The sequence below is a fragment of the Cladophialophora immunda genome (assembly GCF_000835495.1).
Source record: "Cladophialophora immunda strain CBS 83496 unplaced genomic scaffold supercont1.6, whole genome shotgun sequence".
Lineage (NCBI taxonomy): Eukaryota > Fungi > Ascomycota > Eurotiomycetes > Chaetothyriales > Herpotrichiellaceae > Cladophialophora > Cladophialophora immunda.
Window position 1 is genome coordinate 1456871 of NW_015622546.1, and position 15814 is coordinate 1472684.

The following is a 15814-nucleotide window of genomic DNA, read 5'->3' on the forward strand; positions in this document are numbered from 1 at the left end:
AGAGACAAGACTGGCTCAAGTCTTTCGTGGCTTGTGGCCTCCAATTGCATCCAACTGGGTCTCCAACGCAGGAAAGTTCCAGCCGCAGCATCCGACTTGTTGATTGCCGGTCAGGCTGTGCTTCAGCCTTGCAGCCAGTAAGCAACATCATGTTCTTCTGAATTGGTAGTGTATTGCAGGAGGAGCCATCGAAAGTAGGACCAGAAATATTAAGAAACGACCAGGCATGGAAACTTTGGAACATGTGCTTCTCATATATTCAATCCTTTGTGCTGGATGCCCCTATGTTCTTTGCTGCTGGCTGTCCAATTTCATCCCACTAGCTTGTCTCTGATGCTTTGGCACCAGTTGTTCCAGTCTGTGAAGAACCCCGGCATGACTCTCCATTTCTTGTCTGTTAGTTGCCTCAGCCTTGTCGACGCATATGTCTCGACAATCGTGCTAACATTCGCTGGATTGGCTCTAACGAGGGCCTTCGCAACAAGGATGCTCGATAGACTTGCCACATTAGAGTGTGCGTGTGACGAGTCCATGCCTGCTTCCTCGTGAATTGACCGGAGAACGTCAACCGCATGCCCACTGTAAGAGTCATTCGGTAGCTCCGGGGCATTGGGTCCTTTGCATCGAGAGCAGAACTGCTGCAGGATATTGCAAGTACGATCGGCCAACTGCTTTGTTTGTGTGGTCCTCGCCAGCTTGAGGAGAGGCGGAATCAAGTCCATCGTCAGTGAGTTGTGTTGCTGGTGCTTGAGGTATGACTCGATGAGATCGAGGACACGGTTCTTGAAATTCACAATGTTCTCTTTTGCCTCCTTCGCTTCTTTCCTTCTGTTCTTTGACTGTTGCTCATTTCGTGCGCGGAAGACTTCTGCAAGCTTTGAATCCAATTCCATCATTTCATCGTCACCCATGTCTGAATCCGAAGAAGTTTCAGAAGTATCTGACGTAGCATCGAGATCGTCTTGGTTGAGCCGCCTTGTGCCAAGCGCTGAGGCAAGGGCTGCATCGAACGCAGCCAGCTCCGCGTCCTCTGCATCCTCTGCATTCTCCTTCCCAGATGCCTGAGAACTCACAGATTGATCATCTGAACCTTCATCAGAATCAATAGATGCCGATCCAGAATCGGCATTTTCAGATGATTCGCCAGATTCCGAAATGGAAGCGACTTCGACATCCGAGTCTAGCTCCTCCATCTCTGATTCAAAGCCAAGGTGCTCTCCATCCTCATCCTCAACTTCTCCGGCTTCGAACATCTCTTGTTGTCCCTCAAGGTTCTCTTTTGTTTGGAGGACACGGCACATAGCTTCAAGACCAGTAGCGGTGATGTTGGGGGCGAAGGCATCGAAGATCTGGACAGTGATCCGCCTCATGAACTTCGACGGCCTTGACGCAAAGCTGAGAAGAATTTCCATGATAGCATCGGCAGATTCCTGTCTACTGTCAGTTGACACACTTCTTTTCTGTTTATCCTTCCGGCGGCCCCAATTTTCAAGCACTTCCTGCAGAATCGGCACAGCGTCTGTCTCTCCAGTGTAGATCTGGAAAAGCAGTAACGCATAAAGCAGGCACCACCCTTCCGAGAACGACAAAACTTTTGGGCCTACATGCGTTTTCGAGGACTTTGGTAGCGCTCGGCCGGCTGTCGAGGACATCTGGGTGTTGGTCTGGATGTCTGTCAAGTTTTGCCAGGCTGTCTCCACGATAGCCTTGATATCGTCCTCGAAGGCAGAGGTCATCGGGATGTGGAGGGTCTCTAACTCGCGGATATGAAGAATCGCATGCTTCAACAACCAACAGCCTAGAGGGCCAAGTTTGAGGGTTTGCTCAAAGGATAAGCTCAGACGCTCTTTGGCAAAGTCGCGAACCTCTGGCAGAAGCACAGGCCGAATATCACGGCTGAGATTCTCCGGGCTCTCTAAACCTGGTGAGATGCAGACTTCTCTGAGCCATGACTGGAGTATGCCAGACACAAGTTCCATATCGGTCTGCTCGATATCGTCCTCTTGTGACATCTGGAGCTGCTCCCAGCGGCGGAGCCTTGCAGAAAGCATCTTCCACTGCAGATTTACAATCGTCCTCTGTTGTGAAAGAGCCGTCTTCTTGTCCTCCTCTTGAAGAGATGCCATGAGAAGGTCTGTCAAAGCAGAGCTGATCCCCTTCAGCACATCCGTGTTTCTTGCTTCGAACAAGCTCTGCAGAGTTTTTGATTTGGTGATCTGATCAAAGTCGCCGAAAGAGACGCTCTGTAACAGCGTTCGAAGATAAGTTCCGGCGAGGTCGGCACGCTGGTCCCAGGGCTCAGCATCGGTTAAGCGGGCCTGAATGATTTGAGACAGTCTTTGAGCAGATCTCTGGAGAAACCTCTCTGAACTTTTCAGGGAGTTCGCCAGACAACGAGTCGCTTGCGGTGTCAACGTGCAGATTAGTAGCTCTTTGGGGGCTATTTCGAAAACCTTTTTCCAAAGGCTGAATCCCCAGGATTTGCGCTCGGCGCTGCTCGCAGCTGCGAAAAGACTTTCATCCACAACGACTTTCCAGAACAGATCGAAGGTGACTTTATCTTCGTTTCGAATGCTGCTTTTCACACCCCTCCCCTCCCCAGTTCTTTTAGGGGTGTTTCCGAAGGTTTCGGCCAGCACAATGTCCCAGGCAAAATGTAAATTAGCAGACCACCTCGCAGCACCTTGGGAGGTTAGATCGGAGTCTCCTTCCTCTTGCTGGACTCTCGCGTCTTTGAGTATATCGGCAAGGATATTCACATCTTTCTTCGCCAGAGGATGGCCGCTCTTCCAAGCGGACTTAGGCAATTTCGCATTTGGAAAGCGCCTCGACGTCACCAGCCAGATCGCCACGCCTTCTGGTGTACGTATGAGCTTGTTCGCTACCAGCTTTTCGATTATGTGTAACGACAAAGACTCTGTCAGCTCGTTCTGACCGGATACGGTGCAATTGTAAAGCACCCAGCCACATTCTTGACGAAGCCACGGCTTCTTGATTGCTAAAGCACAAACGACATCCAGTAGGCGCTTAAAGTGGCTGTGGTCCGCTTCCTTGCCGAAGAGAATACCCGATTTCAAGATGGCGTCGGCACCAAACACTCTGCCAAAATAATGGTCGCGCTCGTCCTGGCCCGAAGTTCCCTTCTCTGGCAAGGTCTGAGCCTCAAGGATGTCAATGACAGCCGAACTGGAAACGTCGCTTTCAGGGGAAACGTCCGGGGCGGCTGCAAGCTGAGACAGAAGTTCGGTCAAGGCGACAGAAAAGCCTAGGCGGGCAGACTTGCGACTGCTGCAGAGGCCGCGGAAGAGCCGAGTTAAGATGGTTTTGGTCTGCTCATGGCTGGTGATTCCTGGCTTGTAGATTTTGGACAGCAAGGTATGGGCGGCAGCGAGACGAACGCTCTCCTCGACGTCGGCCAAGTCTGCGTAGACTTTGACGAGCTCGACGTCGACTTCTCTCTTTCGCTTCTTGGACAATGTATCCGCACCCATCGCTAGTGATCTTGGGTGCGTTGCAACCGTTCCTGGTGAAGTAAACCTTTGAGTGGAAAAAAAAATATCGCTGGCTCCCCTGCGGCGGAAAATGGAGATCCACTTCTTCGACTCCTTGGCGCAGAGGAATGCGGGGTGGCCAGATTGGGAAAGCGGCAAAAGTCAGGTGCGGCTTTGCAGGAATCTTCTCGACGGCCACCAAGATACATTGGGTGACGGCCTAAACACCACGGCTAACATCACATGCTCATCCTCAGCTCAACCAACTGATCCTCGTCCATCAGCTTCCCACAGCGAGTCCAGAGTGTATATCCCCAGACTACCACCGCCTGGAGTCTACAGTGCACGCGACCCATCGCCCTGTTCAGCTGCCCGTACCCTCCATTTCAAACCCCGCAGCGATGCAAGCCTTACCGGAGTCTCGTCAACAGACTTTCGAGGAGATCTACGGCCCTCCAGAAAACTTCCTCGAGATTGAGGTACGTTCTGGGACTGCTCGTTCGCTGCAAAGCTTCTGTGCTTCGCTCTGGCAACGGCATGCACATCGCAGAGACAAGCCGGACTAACCCCTCTGTCCATAGGTGAAAAATCCACAAACCCACGGTTCTTCTCCCCGTAACATGTACACTTCTTATGAAATCCACACTCGCACGAACATTCCCGCCTTCAAACTGCGTCACTCGGTCGTCCGCCGCAGGTACTCTGATTTCGAGTACTTTCGAGACATCCTGGAGCGAGAAAGTGCCAGAGTCACCATTCCTCCGTTGCCGGGGAAGGTGTTCACGAACAGATTCTCCGACGACGTGATTGAGCACAGGAGAGAAGGACTTCAGAGGTTCCTACAGATAGTGGTCGGACATCCGCTTTTGCAAACCGGGAGCAAGGTTCTCGGAGCGTTCATACAAGGTAGGGCAAGGGACTTCGACAGACGGGAACGAGACTGGACTGACAGAGCACAAATAGATCCGAATTGGGACCGCAATGCTTGGTGAAAAGACCATCCACAACCACAATAAAAAATTGCCAAGAGAAATGACAAGACCAGAATGACCAACGAGATGATGAGCAAAATGACCACTCGAAGCGAGGCTTTCTGCGGGCAAATCTTTGCAGGCATTATTCGACCCTGTATACTTGGGTATTCCCTTTGAGCATACGCATGAAGGAGCGGGGTGCACATGGAGTACTGGTGACGGCGCACAGTCTCGGGACCTTCGCAGCAAACTTGAGCGAGTTGGTTGGGTTGGAATACAAACGAATAAACCAGTTCTGAGCCTCCCCTAGGACAACAAGGAACCTCGCCGCAAGTCTGAAACTACATGGACGTTCTTGCGAGTGTCTGGCAAGTTTGAGGGGCGTTGAAACGTGATGTGCGTTGCCGTTATATCAAAAAAACACAAGGCTGTGTAAGCATTGCCGAGCAAGAAACCGGAGCATAAAGAAGACTGACCGTGCACGCATCCTTCAGCCGACGTTCGCTAACAGCAAATGCCGACATAGTACACATGCCTTTACACGTTCTGTTCTATTCCTCTGTACTGCTCTTCTCTCTCTCCTTGGATGAACGCGAGTTTTCCATCTAGGCCCGCCTGTCGACTGTCCTACGACACCGCGGTGCCAAAATATCGACATCAGAAAGGAAATATATTGCCCCTCTCTACAGCCCTATAGATGTTCATTACCTAGATACAGACGTATTTCCAGCCGAAGCCGTTTGTTCCACAGCCAAATGTCCCATTCCTATCCCGGCTCGAGTCAAGTATAAAAACAAGGGGTATCACAAACGCAATAGCAATCCTTCCCTTATCCATCCTCCCATTCCCTGGGTCCCGTTGTCCTGCGCTGTGTCGTCCACGGTTGTATAACAACCCAAAAACAAATTTGAGAAAAGATTAATACAAATGAGCCCAGCCCTGTCGCTGCGTGAGCCGTTCCCTTCTCTGCCCTTCCATGCTCATCCCCATCCAATGCCGCCATTGTCCAGTATGCTTCTTTAACATATCCGGCCGAGCATCAATTTTAAACGCCCAGGAAATCATCCATTCTTCCTTAGTCTTCAACGCATATGCCGTTTGGCCGTGCTAATCACTAATATCATCCTCGTCCCAGTCATGTAAAGGGGGAAGTCTGTTATCCTCCCAGTCCATGTCATCGTAGAAGCCGAGTGAAAAACTGGGCAATGTGACAGGGGGTTGGAGTTGCTCCTTTTCAGCCTCCCCTTCTCTTTCCCTATCGTGTTCCTCCTGCATGTTCTCACGGTCTTTGTCCACGTCATCACGAGTCAGCTCGCCAGGTCGAATCGAGCGGGGTTGTGTCGGAGGTGCAGTTGTTGTGCTTTTGTCTGTTGCTGTCACGTTCTCGGATTCCCACTGTGCTCTCGTGGTGGCCTGGGTCGCGTTAAGCTCTCGCCCGGGAACGGCGACATCCCATGGTGTTGGTTCGGCGGCTTGGGCTTCTCTCTCTGCCTTCTTGACCTCAGATCTCAACGGCGCAGACTCAGCGTGCTTGTACCCATCTGGGAATTTATTTCGAATGCGATCACGGAGATCTGTTGCTCGTCTGTGGGATAGATCAAGGTCTGGATCATCGTGAATGGCAGTCCACTGAAATCCATGTCGGGCCACGCCTTCCAGGAGATTCTCGTCCTCACGGTCCGTCCAAGCACGGCGCTTACGACGTTGTTTCGAACCCTGACCCGAGCTCATTTGGTCAGCCTTTTCGCGACAGTGCCTTATTCCTAATATTTCAATGGAAGGAGACGCCTCTGCAATAGGACTGTCCGCTCTCAAATTCGTGTCTGACCTCGAGGAAGGCCTGTCGTTGATGCAGACGCGATACCGATCTTTCAAGTCGACAGAATTCCTGTCCAGAAAGTTGAAAGATGGATCATCCAGAATCTGTTTCCATCGACCGATGCCATGCTTTTCCACGCCAGCAAAAAGGTCTGCCGTTTCGGCGTCAGTCCATCTCCGCCTAGTTCGACGCTTGAAGCTCTTTCTGGTTGTCTCCTTCCAGACAGGATGGATCACCTTTGGGATGCGCTGACGGATCTCGTCTGGAGAGACTGTATTATTCCTGAGGTAGGCTCGAGTAAAAGTAATCCGTCTATCAATGATGGGGCCAGAAGGGACAGGGACGGGCTCGGGCTCGGGCTCGGGTTCGGGTTCTATATCTGGCTGATCGGACTCAGGACCGGGGTTATAAGGCTCAGGACTTGGGTGATAGAGCTCGGATCCTTGGTGGTAGGGGTCAGGGTCTAAGATGGCGGGCTCAGGGTCGGGCTGATTGGGCTCGGGATCTGGCAGGTAGGGTTCAGGATCTGGCTGGACAGACTCAGTGAGCATGTCTCTGACATGGATTCTCGATGTTGTTACTGGCCGACTAATGGCATGTATCGGATCAAGGTCAATTGATGGTAGTTGGGCCACAGGAGGAGGTGGTGGTTCATGCAGCCCCGTGCCCGTGGTATGTATCGACTCTGAATAGATTGATGGCAGCAAAGCTGCAGGTTGAGGGTCATGCAGTCCTGTGATCGTGGCATTCCTCGGCTCAAGATCAATCGATGGTAGCAGAGCTGAAGAAGGAGGTTCATGTAATCCTGCAACAACGGCGCGAAGAGAGTCAAGGCCCATGGACGGTAGCAGAGCTGCAGAGGGAGGAGGCTCGTGCAGTCCTGTGACCATGGCAGGGAGGAGCGGAGCCGGTCTATTGTGGCGTTCTTCTTTCTGAGCTGGGGGAGGAAGATGCCTGGTCCAGTCAAGACCGACATGCTCATTGTCCGCGTCCAATCTCAAGCGCCTCAGAGAGTGAGGGTGTTCGAGAAATGAAGGTGTTTGAATAGGTGATTTTTCCACCACGGCCAAACTAATGAAAGATGGTAAATATGTTGGGACGGGTTCCGGGCCATGGTCGGCTTCCAGCAGCTCGCTGATAGCCAAGTGTGGCCTTTTGGCCTCTCGTGCGAGAAGGACATCGTTGGGTGTGATTTTTGGTGCCTTCCTCCTCTCAGGACTATCTACAGGATGTGGAGCGTTTTTGCTTGGTCGTCCATTACCCAGACTATTGTCGGCAACAGGCTCGAGAGGCAGAGGGACATTTGCGTGACGGCTCGGAGCAGGATTCCGCAGAGGCGCGATTTGAAAGTTGGTCAGAGCAGGCAAATCAGGGATTTGAAATAGAGGATCATCAAGGAGGCCGGGTAAGGGCTCGATGATGCCGTTCATACTGGCTGTAGGAGGTCATCGCAGACTGGACTTGTGGGGGAATCAAGAGAAGAGGACGAGGGCGACGGCGATGGCGACGGCGACGGCGAAGGCGAAGGAGCAGGCAAGAAATGTGAAGAGTGGAGGGTTGACAAGCACTCTTTGCACATGTATTCAGACACAGAGAGAATGACAGTAGCAGGAAAAGAAAGGGAGTAATCCGCAGCAAAGGCGTGGGTAGATTTGAACGAGCTATTGCCAGTGACACTTAGATGTTGAGTTGAGTGGAAGTCATGAAAAGGCGGTTGTCCACCCGCAAGCCGAGCTTGGCATGAACTTTGGCCGGACTTTGATGTTGGTGACGCTCCATGCTTGGAGAACGTCCAGCCCTTCACCTTCCACAATAATCATCACAAAATGACGGTATACAGTACACATCCACCCTTCGCGACTATCACACCAAGGCATTCCGCTATATCAGTCTTCTACGGAGTGACTAACTTATCTTTCAGAGTTCAGCCGTTTCTGCCCCGCCGTCGTTGCATCTCTGATTCCATGCCCCACACCCACCGAACACTCATCTCAAACGGTTGGCGATCGAAGGAGATGGTCTCGGTGATTCAGGACTAACAAGCACAATTTCTACACCAGTCACAGTCTCTACGTCTGATTTCAGGCCTCGGTGCTCCCTTTCCTGGTTATCATCACATCAACATCTCTGTGCATCTGAAACGAAGGTTTAATTGATGCGTGACACCTGGTTCTTGCGCAATCCCTAATGTGCCAAGTGGTGATTTTCACTACCATCAAGTTGGCTTCAAGTCCGTGCCCATGAGGGCAAGGCGCTGCAGATCACCACCCACCAGCACGGAGAATGCATGCATCGTTGCCGCCCAGCATTCGATCTCACTATCCCTGACTTGGCGATGAGACTTTGCACTTCAAGAGATGGGCTCTACCGGACAAGCAACGTCGAAAGAACCCAGGCTGATTTCTCAAAGAAGACTGAGGATCGCCGCTTAAGGCGTTCCTATCGAGCCGTCAAGTCTATTGCCCCTAGTGTCACTCGTCGCGCTGGTAATATGCGATCCGAAAAGAGTTATCATCTCGAGGTGACATATACTAGCTAATACGAGTCATGGCCTTTGCTCAGGGATGGAAACTAATAATAGGGGTCTAGGCGTCCCGACTATGGCTTGTTTGACTGCTATGCCTGACCTGGCGCCAGCAAGTACTTCAAAGAACAGGGAATTACAGACCATATCGATTAGAACCGAGGGCCGTTAGAGGGAATGAGCCTGCTGCGTGAAAGCTGAATACTGACTGAGCTTGGATGCTCATGTTCTATATTGCCATTCATTCGTGAGGGTCAAGGATCAACTGTGGTGTGACCTCTGCGAAGCCCAAAAGGTCGACTGCGCTGGTGAACAGTCTTCGACGGCTTAGCGTTCAAAGTCTCCAATATTGGCACTTTCTGGTCACAGCCCAAGGCTGCCACAATTCCTCCACAGTAGCATCGCCGTCATCTTGGTCCATCCAGCCAGCTTGTTGACTGAAATAAATGTGCCCGAAAAGATACCTGCTCGGCGGTTGGCCAATGTTGTGAGCAATCCACGTGACTATCAGCAGCGATTCTACTCGGGGCCCAAAACAGTAGAAAACCTGGTTCGTAGGCGCTTTTCAGCGTGATATAAGGATCCAGTATTAATAGTGGCATAAGAAATGCGCACGCCACTGGCCTGTTATTCGATGGTTGCCTGAAGCAAGGAATATGAGGAATCCGCGCAATGCAGCCCTCAGGGGTATTTTTGGGTTCGAACCAGTATGATCCCCGCAAAAGATGGAAGCACAGATGCTTTTTCAGGGCACACAGGCGCTCAGGCCCAGCAAGGGACATGCTTCGCAGGGCGGAACTCAAAGGTGGATGACCTTTGAGCTGAAGCTGGATGGTTGGTTGGGGGCTGGCGGGCACCAGTGTTTCATGTTGTCCGTCGACGCCAGCAGGGTCGAACAGGTACGAATCGGACGTCCAAGTGGCTTGAGCATAAGCGTCTGCCCAGCAATGGAGCTTTTACCGGGAAGCTTGCTTCGAGCTCAAGTCCAAGGGGCGTTTGTCAGTCACATTTTTGGTCCCCAAGGGCCCGAGGGGTCCAGGATGATGGATGTAAAATTGAAGAACATGGTGGACAGACAGAAGGTGTTTCATGGGTACCGGTTGAATGGACTCGGTGGTTTTGGAATGCGGGACAAACGACGGCCATAGGCTCTCTGAGTCGGAAAGGGCCACCGACGAGCTGGCATGATCCTTCTCCGGGGGACCATTCTCACCCGCTCCGTGTTGCATTCTGGTAGCAGAGTCGTGGGAGAAGATGATGTGCGATGAGTTCAGTCAGTTCGAGCTGCGAGATGGTGGTGGATTATGGGCCCATTGGCTTGGCAGGTACAGCAAGCAGCGCGGGCACTAGGCTGCCGGCGGGCTCTTATTGGGGGTTTCACAGGGCTCCGAAAATTCTTCAGAGGGCTCTGGTGGCTCCCTACAGCTGACTAGGCCTAGAAGGGTGCCCTGCCGTCAGACAGAACTGGGTGAGAACACATCGGGTGATTGATTATGGCTCGGCCGCTCGTTAGCGGACCCTGCTGGTTGCTGTTCTTCCCCGTACTTTTTTGCTTCCCATGCCTGTGGCCCGTGGCCCAGGGCCCATATCACCAGCTAACTAACTGGTGGCCACCGAGTACGCCCAGCCGTTGACGTGTGCGTCTCTCTGTAACTGCATTTGCGTCTGCGCAACCCGACAACCCTGTTCCCGATCTGCCCCAAACCTCACCTTACCTATTAGCAACTTCGCTGCCCCCTAATTCATCCACCACATCCTGCTGCTGCTTCACCTTGCTTCTTCTCTACTTCTTTTCACCTTCGGCTTTCCTCTAATGCCCCCTTCAGCCCTGGAGAGCTGCTACGTTCGATTCTCTCTATTCCATCATTTGTGTTAATACGGCCGCCGACAGTCCCTCCTTGCCCGATCACGATCCAAAGCCCCCTCTAAAGTAATATCCTGCAATTCCGAACCCTCCTGTTCCTCGAACTCCCGGCTTCCTCTCGACTTGACTCTCTGTTCGAACACGAATCCATTCCTCGTCAGTCGGCCATTACCTTTCTGTGCCTTGGAATTCACGTTCAAAGACGTCTGTGAGCTCTACGCACCTCGCCGCAGGTCCCGAAATCCTACATATTCTGGCCATCTCCTGCGTACACGCAAATAAGAGCACACGATATTACCTGTACAATCATTTCTCTTGGCACGAAAGTGGTTCTACGGCAAAAGAGGGACATCTACATAATTCGAAATCGTCGCATAGACGTCCATTTGTCTCTGCAATCTGCAACGTACTTGGAAGAGCTCGACAATGGCTCCTCCCACTACCACGCGGCCCGACGGGCAACTCAATATAAACTTATCTGGACTGACACCCATCAGCGAGCCTTCTTCAGTGCCCACCAGCAAATCTCCCTTTGGCGGTGCCAAATCCTCCTCGGGATTGGGGGGGCTGTCCAATACAAGAGTAGGAGCTGGCTCTCCTCTTCACGAACAAGCCTCACGACTGTTTCCAAAGCGTACACGGGAACTGCAGTCTCAGACTTCTTTGACCCCTAATATCTGGGGTCCTCCAACCAGTGGCACCTCAACCCCGCTGTTTGAGATTCCGGAGTCCCCCAACCAGGATGGTTTCCCAGATTTGGTTCCTCTGACCGAGACTGGGATCAATAGTCCCGCGAGACGAGGACGAGCTGGCACCCTTCCCTCCCGAATATCACCAGTCGGTACGATAAACGGAGTCAATGTCCTAACGTCCAAGACTTCTCGGCCAACCCCTTCCACGAGTCCATTTAGGCCCGGTTCAACGTCTGCCGCCGAAACCGCATTCTACTCAACTGCCTCTAGCCAAGCCAACGCAGGAACTTCAGCTCTTCTATCCAGGCTTCGTGCCGGGAGCATGCCTCAGCGGTCAAGCCTGCTCGGTCCCTCTGGCCCGTTTAGTCAGAACGCCTTTAGCTCCAGCTGGGGAACGAGGACTCGGGCTGCCACTCTGACAAGCATCAGTTCTGCCGAGGATCCTACCTCTCCCCAACCGTCCGGATATTCTAAGGATGGCATGTCCGACTCGGGGGTGCGCACCCTGGACTATCTTGGGCTTGCTGAACCTCCCCAGCATTCGAAACCTGATGGTCTTCGTCAAAGTACAGATGATTCCCCACGTCCCGGGGACCCCAGCTTGTCCGACGTATTGGCCGGTTTTGGCATGCGAAACTCCAGTCGATTCAGGTCCTTCTCTGTCAATACCCAGTCCAAGTATGCGACTGAAACTCAAGACGGAAGCAGTAACTTTCCGATGTTCCCTAGCGGGTCGTTAACACCCTCTGCGGCGGCGGCGCTGGAAGCCGAGTATGAGTTGGTCCAAGAGAAGGTTCGGCTGCATAACCAAGCAGTTCAGGCATTTGCGGTGAATGCCAGCGCTGCTCGACCGCGAGCTCGGACCGCTGGACTTGTCGAGACGCCTCAACGCACATCACTTCGTAATCTGTCGCAACAGCCAGCGGACAACCTTGGTATGGCATTCGATATCCAAGGTTCGAATGTAATGGACCAGTCAACTCTTGCAGACACTCTACAGAGTCTGTCCATCGCCGAGAACGTGACCTTGTCATATGAAGGCATGGACGAATCGGAAGTCCAGGTCTCTCGTTCCCTGTGGATAGGCTCGATCCCGAATTCCACAACAATGTCCTCGCTGGATGCTATCTTCAACCGCTACGGCCCGATCGAATCAACCAGGGTTCTCACTCACAAGAATTGCGGTTTTGTCAATTTCGAATCGGTCGAACATGCCGTTCGCGCTCGACAGTTGCTCAACGGGAAAGAAATCTTCCCTGGCGCCGGCCCCGTTAGAATCGGGTTTGCAAAGGCTCCAAATGCGTCTGTCTCCTTGACTCCCGTGCAAAACGCCACGCCTCCGCCGGGGGCAAATGGAAATGCCGAAGCAGGGGCTTCGCAAGCCAAGGATGCCACTGGCAGCCCTACCGGCTCGACGAACATGCAGCAAACGTTGAGCTTGCCAGCTCCCGACCGCCTAGCGGAGCTGCAGCCGGAGATATTGCAAATCGTGCTCGATTTCGGTGGGCAACAGTCGGATTTACCCAGTATATCGGCAAATATTGAGAGTGCCATTTGTTACAATCGCCTAGAGAAAGAGATTCCTCCTATCCCAGAACCGAGTTCCACAAGAATGTATGATGCTCCAAGGCTTCGGGACATACGCAAACGCATTGACAACGGAGCATGCGGCCTGCAAGAGATTGAGCAGATCGCTATCGACATGTTACCTGAAATTGCAGAATTGTCTTCAGACTATCTCGGCAACACCGTGGTCCAGAAGCTCTTCGAATACTGCTCCGAGCAAACCAAGGAACAGATGCTGGCATGCGTAGCACCTCATCTTGCTGAAATCGGTGTGCACAAGAATGGTACCTGGGCCGCTCAGAAGATCATTGAAGTGTGCAAGACCGAAAGCCAAACTCGAATGATTGTCGACGCGCTTCGACCCTACACTATACCTCTGTTCCTTGACCAATATGGCAACTATGTTCTTCAATGCTGCCTTCGTTTTGGACCACCCTACAATGACTATATCTTCGAGACCATGCTTAGCCAACTTTGGGAAATTGCTCAAGGACGGTTCGGGGCCCGGGCCATGCGCGCTTGTTTGGAGGCTCATCATGCTTCAAAGAACCAGCAGCGCATGATGGCGGCGGCGATTGCTTTGCATAGCGTACAACTTGCCCAGAATGCCAACGGGGCACTGTTATTGACTTGGCTCCTCGACACCTGCACCTTCCCGCGGCGGCGCTCAGTTCTGGCCCCAAGACTGATCCCTCACCTCGTTCAACTCTGTACCCACAAGGTTGCATATCTCACAGTGCTCAAAATCATCAACCAACGAAACGAGCCAGAGGCTCGTGATATGGTTTTGAATGCCCTATTTTTCAGTCCGAGTGACACCGTGCTGGAACAAATTCTCTGCGACCAAACCTCTGGTGTGACCCTGATCTTCAAGATTTTGACCACACCATTCCTTGACGACCACATGAGGCCAGAGGTGGTCCAAAACGTTTCCAAAGTCCTCACAAAGATAAAGGCTCAACCGAACCAAGGCTACAAGAGAATCATGGACGAAGTTGGGCTGTCATCAAGACCTAGTCAACCTGTTATGCAGCAATTCCCGTCCCATGGGCACCCGAACCTGAACGATCGGACCAGACCATTGGTCCAACCGCAACATGTCCCAGGGAACGGGATGCAACAGCAAAATTATCCCCAGCGGCAATACAGCGGCAACTTCGTCCCCAATGGCAGCACCTTCGAGAATGGTCTGAGCCCAATTCGGACAGGCTCGGCCGACTCGTTTGGTTTCGCCCCTTACACCATGAATGGGTTCCAGTCTCAGCAGCAATATTCGCAGCTTCCTTATCAACAAATGACTCCCCAATCTCAATACCAGAGCTTCCCAGCTGCGGCCCCCCAGCGGTCCAACAGCGGGTATATGCCCAACGGTTATGCTGGATACGCGACACCCCCTTCAGCGGTCGATCCTTTCCGTCCGTTACAGAATCCCAACTCTTCACCTCTCTCTTTCTCGGCACAAATGAGTCCCGTCATCGGTTCTACCGGTTTTCCTCCACAGAACTTCCAGCAGAATATGCCTTCCAACATGTACAATTATCCCCAACAACAGTTTTTCTTCTCCCCACCAATGCAGACGGTTCATTCTGGAGGGCGAGGCCGTCGGGTACGTGCTGACTTTCTCCGAACCTGATTCGTGATGCTGACTTCCATCAGAGATAGAGGATTTGATTCGCGCACGGAAAGAGTGATTGTCCCTTGACGAAATCTGCCTGACGCCTTCTTGCCATGTTTCATCCCTTTGATCACTGTCCAAATTCACGAATCTCATATGGTGCAACATGTTTTCGAAAGACTTGACAACTTTGGAGAGCATATAACATTCTTGTGCAATACACATGGGGAAGGGGCAAATTCAATGATACCCGTGAGCGCAAAAGGGGGAGTTTTCTTGAATCTAGTAGGGAATGATGTCGCATCATAGCCACCATGGTGTCTATCTGGCGTTTCCTCGAGCAACACGCTGCGTTCGCCTTATGTTTCTACACTCATGAAGAGTCCGACATTCTTACGGCGACTTCCTTTGTGCTGCCTGGATCTCGTTTCATGCACGCGGTGCCGTGCAGAAATCCGAGCCTTCCAAACAAAGTTGGAGGACGCGCGTTTCTGGAAAGAGCAATGGGAGTGGGACCCGATCATGGGCAGAGGGCTAGGGGCATCAAGACAGGGTACTTTTCTCCAGGCCATGGGATCTGAGCTATCGTGGACGTGGACGTGGACGTGGACATGTCTTCTGGGTCGTGTCGTCCGTGGCTGAGTGAGCACGCTCTTCGCAAGTACCGAGTATGGTTTCTTAGGCTGGGGGGCAAAATCGCCCCCTTAGACATCTTTACGAACAAAGACAACTTTGCGCATTGGGTTGGTTCGGCGCGAGTTGAATTCGACACAAAAAAGCATTCGTTACAATTGAAATGATGACGGTTGATTTTTCTTCCTTTGTTCCATTCTCCTTTTCCTCTTGGGTACGTGCACGCCGGCTCGGTGGGCACTAGGCGTGTGTGCAAGTCTGGATGAGGTATTTGTATAGGAGATGTATGTTGGTTGGATTATTGGCGCCCTTTGTTCTCATTGCATCAAATAGCATTCTCGGAATCTACCTAGCTGGGTACATATGTCGAGGAGGGCGAGGAGGACAAGGTATGGGAGTCCCGCCTCGCGTCCACGAGGCTACATCAAAGGTTACGCAGACAGACAGACAGACAGACGCACCCATCCGATCGATGGCCCTAGAGAGCGAGTCGACCGTCGCCTGCCCTGTCGATGCGGTATGGTGCGATGCGATGGAATGCATTCATCTCCCATCACTCATCATTGCTCAATGCCTAGTTGTATACAGCCCAAAAGAATTGGCCCCCGTTTCAAATCTCAGACGAAAAAGCCGTCG

The 15814-nt window shown here is 52.3% G+C and overlaps 5 protein-coding genes across 5 annotated transcripts; 2 read left to right on the plus strand and 3 right to left on the minus strand.

Moving 5' to 3' along the window:
* Nucleotides 1-44: 44 nt before the first annotated feature.
* PV07_10065 (uncharacterized protein) lies at nt 45-3533 on the minus strand. The gene has a single exon (XM_016397371.1). The coding sequence runs from the start codon at nt 3489-3491 to the stop codon at nt 312-314; it is 3180 nt and encodes a 1059-aa protein (XP_016244562.1). The 5' UTR covers nt 3492-3533; the 3' UTR covers nt 45-311.
* A 160-nt stretch (nt 3534-3693) lies between these two features.
* On the plus strand, nt 3694-5226 carry PV07_10066 (sorting nexin-3). Its single transcript, XM_016397372.1, has 3 exons — nt 3694-3970; nt 4073-4397; nt 4455-5226. Exons 1-3 carry the CDS (start codon nt 3893-3895, stop codon nt 4481-4483), a joined length of 432 nt encoding a protein of 143 aa, XP_016244563.1. The 5' UTR covers nt 3694-3892; the 3' UTR covers nt 4484-5226.
* Nucleotides 5119-7952, minus strand: PV07_10067 (uncharacterized protein). Its single transcript, XM_016397373.1, has one exon. The coding sequence runs from the start codon at nt 7712-7714 to the stop codon at nt 5573-5575; it is 2142 nt and encodes a 713-aa protein (XP_016244564.1). The 5' UTR covers nt 7715-7952; the 3' UTR covers nt 5119-5572.
* Nucleotides 7953-9044: 1092 nt separating this feature from the next.
* On the minus strand, nt 9045-10053 carry PV07_10068 (uncharacterized protein). The gene has a single exon (XM_016397374.1). The coding sequence runs from the start codon at nt 9588-9590 to the stop codon at nt 9216-9218; it is 375 nt and encodes a 124-aa protein (XP_016244565.1). The 5' UTR covers nt 9591-10053; the 3' UTR covers nt 9045-9215.
* Nucleotides 10054-10483: 430 nt separating this feature from the next.
* Nucleotides 10484-15367, plus strand: PV07_10069 (uncharacterized protein). Its single transcript, XM_016397375.1, has 2 exons — nt 10484-14536; nt 14587-15367. Exons 1-2 carry the CDS (start codon nt 11099-11101, stop codon nt 14590-14592), a joined length of 3444 nt encoding a protein of 1147 aa, XP_016244566.1. The 5' UTR covers nt 10484-11098; the 3' UTR covers nt 14593-15367.
* Nucleotides 15368-15814: the final 447 nt, after the last annotated feature.